The sequence below is a fragment of the Aquila chrysaetos genome, chromosome 20, assembly GCF_900496995.4.
Source record: "Aquila chrysaetos chrysaetos chromosome 20, bAquChr1.4, whole genome shotgun sequence".
Classification (NCBI taxonomy): domain Eukaryota; kingdom Metazoa; phylum Chordata; class Aves; order Accipitriformes; family Accipitridae; genus Aquila; species Aquila chrysaetos.
Genome location: NC_044023.1, coordinates 5,202,193 through 5,210,179, shown reverse-complemented (window position 1 = coordinate 5,210,179; position 7,987 = coordinate 5,202,193). Strand labels below are relative to the sequence as shown.

At 71.6% G+C, this 7,987-nt stretch overlaps 1 protein-coding gene across 1 annotated transcript; it reads left to right on the top strand.

Annotated features, from left to right (window-relative positions):
* Positions 1-409: 409 nt before the first annotated feature.
* CAMKV (CaM kinase like vesicle associated) lies at positions 410-7,828 on the top strand. Its single transcript, XM_029996291.1, has 11 exons — positions 410-521; positions 3,779-3,887; positions 5,121-5,252; positions 5,338-5,412; positions 5,496-5,634; positions 5,714-5,834; positions 6,080-6,155; positions 6,239-6,375; positions 6,466-6,544; positions 6,624-6,711; positions 6,906-7,828. Exons 2-11 carry the CDS (start codon positions 3,793-3,795, stop codon positions 7,128-7,130), a joined length of 1,167 nt encoding a protein of 388 aa, XP_029852151.1. The 5' UTR covers positions 410-521; positions 3,779-3,792; the 3' UTR covers positions 7,131-7,828.
* Positions 7,829-7,987: the final 159 nt, after the last annotated feature.

The following is a 7,987-nucleotide window of genomic DNA, read 5'->3' as shown; positions in this document are numbered from 1 at the left end:
ACGTCGGCAGGCAGCAGCCGGAGCGGAGCAAGCCGCGGGGGCTCGCGGCCGTTTACACGCTCCCCGCGAGCCGCCGCGTGGACCGCGACGCGGGGTCCCGCAGGGTCCCCCGGTCCCCGAGGCGTGGCAGCGCCCCAGCCCGCTTCGGGTGACTTTGCCGGGGCCGCCCCGTCCCGCCGCCGTGCCGGGGACTCGCGTCCCGGCGCCACGCGTGACGCGTCCCCGCGGGTGTCTCTCCCGCGCCCGACGGGCGGGGCGCGAAGTTTGGCGGTGACGTCAGGGGCGGGGCGGGGCGGGGCGCCCCGGGGGCGGGGCGGGGCCTCGCGGTCCCTCCCCCCCCCCCCCCCCCAACTTGCCGCGCCGGGCGCGCGGGGCCGCGCCGCGACGGACCGACGGCTCGGCTCGGCTCGGCTCGGCTCGGCTCGGCTGGAAGGAAGGGAGGGAGGGAGGGGCGCGCAGCCCCCCGCCCCGAGCGGCGGCCCCGGGCCGCGGCCCCCCGTTGCGGTCGGAGAGGCGTGCAGGTGAGCGCGGCGCCGCGCCGGGACAGCCCCGAGCCCAGCCGAGCCGAGCCGAGCCGAACCGAGCCCAGGCGTGCCGGTCCGTGCCCGTGGGCGAGGGGGGCCGGGCCCGCCCGGGGTGGGGGCGTTGCTGGGATTTGGCACTTGTTGGCCCGGGGCTGCCCCCTCACTCCCTCAGCCCCCCCCCCCCCCCCCCGCCCTCCTCAGACCCCCGGTGGCCCGGGACACCCCGGCGGGGCCGCGGCGGGCCGCGCCGGGCTGCGTGTGCGCCCCGACGGCTCCCCGCCGGCACCCCGCGTCCCGCAGAGCCCGAGCCCCGACGGGCGCCGCGGGCACGGCCGGACGCCGGAGCCCGGCTCCCCCCCCCCCCCCCCGCGCCTCCCTGCTCGCCGACCTCCCCCGGGCCAGCTCCCGCCCCGGTGCCGCCCCCGCGTCCAGCGCGGAGCCCGGAGAGCCGGGCCGGCCCCGTGGCGGGGGGGGGGGGGGGGTGTGCTGCCGGCGACCCGCACCCCCGCCGCCGAGCATCCCCTCCCGGGCCCCCTGCCCCTCTCTCCCGCAGCCCGCTGCCGCATCGCTCCGAGCCGGCCGCGACCGAGATCTCCCCTGCGGTGCACGGCCCGGGCTGCACCTCCGCACCGCTCCCCCCCTCCCCGGCCCCGGGGGGGGGGCGGTGGGACTCCCCCAGCCCTGCCTCTGCCCCAGCCCGGGTGCTCCTGTGGGCAGCACAAGGCTGGCGCAGCCCCTCCGCCTCCCCGCTGCTTGCCTGCTGCCTGCACTAGCAATATTTCGGTCCATCTCGGCCCGGCTGCGTTTGTGCCTCTCGCCGGTACATCCTTCCCCCTGGGATGTGGGGGAGCGGGATGGCAGCGGGGACCCCCCCCCCCCCCTCTTCCCCCCTCCCCGCCACGGACACGTCCAGGGCGGCTGCAGGTGGAAGCAGGGCCGGAGACAGAGCACCGGCCGGTAGCACCCCACGCCGTGGGGCAGAGCTGGGGCGCGGGGGGCTGGGGGGGCCCGCTGGCGAGGGCTGCACGGCTGCGTCATCCCTCCGTGCCGTCCGCACCCGGCCACCCACTTCCCCGCTATTGTCTTACACCCGCTGTTGCTTCTGCTCCCAAATTAGATGCTGGGGGGGGGGCTGGCTCTGTGCGGGTGCTAGCACAGCACCCAGCCTCCCCCCGCCAGCACCCCGGGGAGGAAACAGTCACCCCTTTGCCCACCCCTTGCCTGGGTGCCCCTGCCGTGGCCGGGGTGCTCTCACCTGTGGGGCGCAGGTGCTGTCCCCAATGTGGGGCTGGGTGCCAGCCTCCCTCGCAGGGTACCCCAGGTACGCTGAGCCCCCCCCCCCCCCCCCCCCCCGAATCAGCCCGGGGCAGGGGAGGGTGCCGGTGCTCAGCCCTGGCACGATGGGTCCCCGCTAAACCAACGGGAACTAATTTTATGAGCGCAGATTAGCTGAGCGCTCGCAGAGACAGCAATAAAATCCCGATACATCATCCCACTCGGGTCCCCTTCCCAGCTAATCCTGGCATCACGCCGCCGGTGCTGGCAGCCTTCCCGCCCACCCGCAGGCCAGCCCTGCCCCTGCCGGCCCGCGGCACCGAGCCCGCTGCCACGCCAGCCAGCAGCTGCCAGGACAGCCCTCGTCCCCTTGGCCGGGCACGGTGGCACGGCAGAGCCGGCGTCGTGTGGCATGGGGACACAGAGGTGCCGGGCAGGTCACGTTTGCCCGGGAGGCTGTTGGGATGAGCTGAGCGTGGGCTGGAAAGTCTCACTCGGTCTGCAGCCCGGAGAGAGGTGTCCCATGGGTGCTCTGCTTCTCTTTCTGGAGCGGGTACAGCCCGAGCAGGACGGGGACGGGTGCTTTTGCCCTGGCGCCGTCTTTCCTGGCAGGAGGGTGCCTGGGTGTCGGGTGAGCTGGGAGCACCCATCCTGCGGGCATTGCTTGGGCAGGCACGGAGGCAGGGCAGCCCCGAGGGATGGAGGCAGGAAGGAGCATCCCCCCATTCCCTGGCTCGCCGCACCCACGTCCCACCCAGGTTTGGGGTCGATCACCCCAGAGAGCGCTTAGGTGCATGCCCTGGGTGCTGCGGGCAAGACCACCGTCCTCCTGGGGCCCGTGCAGCGGGGACGGGGCTGCGCACCTGAGGGTGGGTCGGGTGCTGCCGGGTGCTGCCCGTCCCTGCCCCCTCCGAAGGATGTGCCGCTTTCTGCATCTCCAGCTCCCATTGCCATAGCAACAGGCTCAGAGCTTGGGTACCCGCGATGCCGGCTCCCGCATCCCGCACTGCCATCCTGCCCGCGGCCCTCGCTGCCGGGCCCCGGGCGCTGCCGGCATGGCACGGCACGGTGAGGCCGGCACGTTGCAGCGTGGTGTTTCAGGAGCTTTAGCAGTGGGCGATGGGTGCCTCCAGCATCACGCCAGCATCCCATCGTGGGGTCCGGTTCGGGCCTGTCCAAGAGGGCCGGGGGGGCCCGGGGAGCCCTGTCTCCTTCTGAGCCATCAGAAAATAATGCCAATTGAAAGTTCCTCCCGGTAACGGGGTGGGAAAGGGGAAAAAACCACTTTATGGGACCGATTTTTTGCTGGGAAGCTTCTGAGGAGGGTCTGGATTCAAAGGCTTCCCAGCAGGAAAGCAAGGGGCAAAACGTCTTTCCTAAAGGGCCGGAGGAGCTGGTGCACGCCAGGGCCGGTGTCCTGCCAGCTGCCGGCGGCAGGAGGGCCGGCACAGCCGAACCACAGTGCCCGCCTGCCCGGCGCTGCGGTGGGGCTGTCAGGGCTGGTAGGGGACAGGGAGCCGAGGCTGGTGTAACTCAGTGCACGTGTGATGGTGTGTGACAGTGCTCTGCCTGGGGAAGCCCTGGCTACAGAAATGTCACCACGAGGCATAACCGGGCTGCGAAACGGGAAGGGGTCCGTTTGCCTCCACTTCCCTCCCCAGCGGGTGCTCCGGGCTCTGCGCTAGCTCTGGCTACTTAATAAATCATTAATGAACCGCAAAGGAGGGCCGGCCGGCCGGGCCGGCTTGCGGCCGTGCCTGCAGCCCGAGCCCAGGCAGGGCGGCCGGACGCCACGGGGGTGGACGCGCATCAGCGGGGCTGGGCACGTGGTGGCTTGCGGCGGCCGGGAAGCACGAGCGACCGCTGTGCTTCGTCAGGTTTTACGTTAATTAGCACGGCTCGGGCGGGAGGGGGGCTGGTACGGCTCCGGGGGGGGCCGGCGGTGCCGGGGCGCTCACCGCCTCTCCCTGCCCTGCCAGCACCGGGCCCTGCGATGCCGTTTGGCTGCGTGACGCTGGGAGACAAGAAAGATTATAACCAGCCGTCCGAGGTGACCGACAGATATGACCTGGGCCAGGTCATCAAAACGTGAGTTGGTCCCTCCCCGGCCCCGCGGGTGCCCCGGGGACCCCAACCGCTTGCGTGCCCCCGGGCTGAGGAACAGCACGACGCTGCCCGTGGGGGCTTTCGGGGTGCCGGTCCCCGGCTGGGACGGGCAGGGCGCATTTCGGGGCGGCTGTCCCCTAATTAATCCCTCTCGCTGACAGGCGTGTGAGGTATTTACTGCCGGTGCCGAGAGGGCAGCGAGGATCTACCCGCTGCTGCCGGCTGCAGCCGGGCGGCTCCCCGTATCCCTCCCTCCTCCCCACAAGATCTGCAGGGCTTGCAGCAATTCCACACGATCCCGGCTTCCCTGAGCGCTCCGGGAAGCGGGAGGGCTCTGGAGGGCTCTGCTCCCGCAAAGGAAAGGGCAGATGTCACTTGGCGGGGAGCGGAGCGCTGCTGCTTCGCCCCAAAATTTATTGCCGTGCTGGAGCACCCGTTAGGAAGCGCTCCACAAGTGAAGCCCTCAGACCTATTGAGAGCGGTTTGACCCCAAAATATGTCCCAGAAATTTTTCCATCAGCCTCCAAAACACTGGGACCGCTTGGCCGTGGGTCACGCCCGGTGGGGTGATGCTGGGTGGCAGCGGGGACCTTTTTGGGTGCTCTCAAAGCTTTGCTCCATCCTCCGAGCAGCCTGTCCCAAAGCCCATGGCTCCCGGTTCCCCTGCACCCAGGGCAGCAGCCATGAGGATTTTGGGGCAGCCAGGGGGGTTGGAAAGCCAAACGCTTTGCCGGACTGGTGCCGGGTGCCCCCCGGGGGCTCCTCTGCGGCTCTGGCCCGGCCGATGGGCTCGAGCATCATCTATAATAGAACAGAAATATTGCAGCATTCCCAGGCAACCGGCGCGTCTCCCCTTCTTTCTTCCCGACCGTGGCGCTGACATTAATGTCGGGGCGTGCTGCTGTTCTGCCTCGGCATGGGCGGCTTCGCAGCGGGTCCTACCCCGGCTGCTGCAGGGAGGGGGCTTTTTAATCAGCAAATTTCCCCCCTTCCCTATCAATTTGTTTGTTCCATGTCGGTTCCTTCTCGCTGCCCATTATTTTTCCCCCCCTCTGCTCCGGAGCGGTTTTTAGCCGCAGCTTCCTTCCACCCCCGTGGCATCTCCTCTTGCCGCTGGGCTGGGGGGGGGGATGCTGATGGGCCTGGGGACCACCCCAGCGCCCCGAGCTCGGTGGTCCCGGGAGGGGGGGGTGACGGCTGCGGGTGCCCTTGCAGGGAGGAGTTCTGTGAAATCTTCCGGGCCAAGGAGAAGACGACGGGGAAGCTGTACACCTGCAAGAAGTTTTTGAAGCGGGACGGGCGGAAAGTGCGGAAGGCGGCCAAAAACGAGATCATCATCCTCAAAATGTGAGTGCTGGGGCCGGGCAGGGGGTGTGCTCCTGTGCCGCTGGGCAAACTGGGGACCCCCACCCACGCCCCTGTCTCTCCATAGGGTGAAGCACCCCAACATCCTGCAGCTGGTGGATGTCTACATCACCCGCAAGGAGTATTTCATCTTCCTGGAGCTGTAAGTTTGGGGGGCGCAGGGGTGGCTGGCTGGGGGTGCCCCCGCCGGGGGCGGGGGGGTCTCGGCAGAGCTGCCGTTGGCAGGGCCACCGGCCGGGAGGTCTTCGACTGGATCCTGGACCAGGGCTACTACTCAGAGAGGGACACCAGCAACGTCATCCGGCAGGTGCTGGAGGCCGTCGCCTACCTGCACTCGCTCAAGATCGTCCACAGGAACCTCAAGGTGGGTGGCGGGGAGGTGGGAGCACCCGTGGGCGCCGGCGTGCCCCCCGCCCCGACGCTCACAACCCCTGCGCCGGCAGCTGGAGAACCTGGTGTACTATAACCGCCTGAAGAACTCCAAGATCGTCATCAGTGACTTCCACCTGGCCAAGCTGGAGAACGGGCTCATCAAGGAGCCCTGCGGCACCCCCGAGTACCTGGGTGGGTGGGCGAGAGCCAGCCGGGCGGGCGCGCAGGGGCGGGCGGCGCTGCCGGGGTCCCGGCGGGGTCCCCGACGCTCCTCGCCACCCCGGGGACCGGTCCCAGGAGCTCTCATCGGGTCCCCGCTGCTGACCCTGGGTGCTCCCGGAGGGTCCCTCCTCCCGCTCCCCACCGCCCCGAGGGTGAGGGGCCGGGGGGGGGGTTTAGGGACCCCCGGGGCAGGGCCGCTCTCGTGTCCCTCGCAGCTCCGGAGGTGGTGGGGCGGCAGCGGTACGGGCGGCCGGTGGACTGCTGGGCCATCGGCGTCATCATGTACATCCTGTGAGTGCGGGGCGAGGGCCGGGGCGGCCGCGGGGGGCTGGGGGCCGGGGGGGCCAGGCTGAGCCCCCCGCCCCGTCCCCCAGCCTCTCGGGGAACCCCCCTTTCTACGAGGAGGCGGACGAGGACGATTACGAGAACCACGACAAGAACCTCTTCCGCAAAATCCTGGCCGGCGACTACGAGTTCGACCCGCCGTACTGGGACGACATCTCGCAGGCGGGTGAGCCCCACGCTGGCGGGGTGGGGGGGACGCGGCGTCCCGCATTGTCCCCCCCCAGCGCTGACTTTCCCCCCCCCCCCGTGCCCCCAGCCAAGGAGCTGGTGACGCGCCTGATGGAGGTGGAGCAGGACCAGCGGATCACGGCGGAGGAAGCCATCTCCCACGAGTGGTGAGGGGCAGTGGGGGCGGACGGGGGGGGGGGCCGGGGGGACCTGGCGGGGGCCGCTCACCCCTCGCCGCCTCCCCAGGATCTCCGGCAACGCCGCCTCCGACAAGAACATCAAGGACGGTGTCTGCGCCCAGATCGAGAAGAACTTTGCCCGGGCCAAGTGGAAGGTGGGGGGGGGGGGGGCACCCCGTGCCTCAGTTTCCCCTCTCAGCCGAGCCCATTCCCTCACCACAGGGCTGTCAGCCTCTGGGGGCGACCCCGCCAGCCCCCAGCAGGCATCCCCGGTGGGGGACCCCACGCCCCGGTGAGGGGCCCGGGGAGCACCCGTGCCCCACGGCCCCCCCCGCCTCTCCCCCCGCAGAAAGCCGTGCGAGTGACCACGCTCATGAAACGCCTGCGAGCACCCGAGCAGACGGAGACGGCCCCAGCACCGGCCACCGCCACCGCTGCCGCCACCGCCGCCGCCGCCACGGACACTGCGGCCCCCGCGACCCCCGGCACGCCGCCCGCCGCCACGTGTAACGGGGACGGGGCTGCCACCGCCGCCGCCGCCACCGCCGAGGCCCCCGGCGAGCAGACCGGCTGAGCGGCAGTGGCCCCCGCGCCCCCCCCCCTCTGTACATAGCCCCCGGCATGGTCCCCCCTGCGCCCCTGCCTGCGCCCCATTTTCTACGTGCCCCGACGGAGAGCCGGCCGCGGGGCAGAGCCCTGCATGGAGCCCGTCCTCCCCGGCCCCCCCCGGCCCCTCCTGGCCCCCCTCGGTGGCTTTGCCGGTCGGTCTGTCCCCCCCTCGCTCTCTCAGTCTGTCCCCCGCCGCCGTCCCCCCCCCCCCGTCCCCCCGGGGATGCCCAGAGATACGGGGCAGCCCACCGCGGCCGCACGCCCCGCGGGGCCGGGGGGGTGTCACACGGGGCCCCCCGGGACACGCGTGCATGTGCGGGACCACAGGTGGGGCCGCGTGGGACGGAGGGGGGGCCCCAGCGGGCAGAGCACCTGGCACCCCCTCTCCATCCCAGGGCCCCGGAGGGGGCGCGTTGCAGGGGGGGTGAGGGAGCATGGGGCCCCCCCCACACATTGTGTCTGGAGGATCCCAAATGGCCCCCCCTCGTGCCTTCCCCCCCCCCCCCGGTCCCCGCTTCGCTCCCTCGCAGCTGCATGCCTGCAGGGCCGGCTCTGCCTGCGGCTGCCGCCAGCGCCCCGCGTGCCCGTGCCCCCCCCCCCCCGTGCCCCCCACGCTGTATCTCTGGCAAATAAAGACCCCGCTGAGGACAAACTGAGACAGCACCAGTGCCGCCTGCCCTGTCTCTCTGTGGGGCCCGGGGCGGCGGCGGCCCGCCTCGCTTGCCGGCGGCACGTGGCGCGGCTCCTGCCGGGGCCGAGTGAGGCGGGGCGGCCCGGGCAGGCTGGAAGCGACATCGCTGTCCAGGCGGTAAGGGCGGCGGG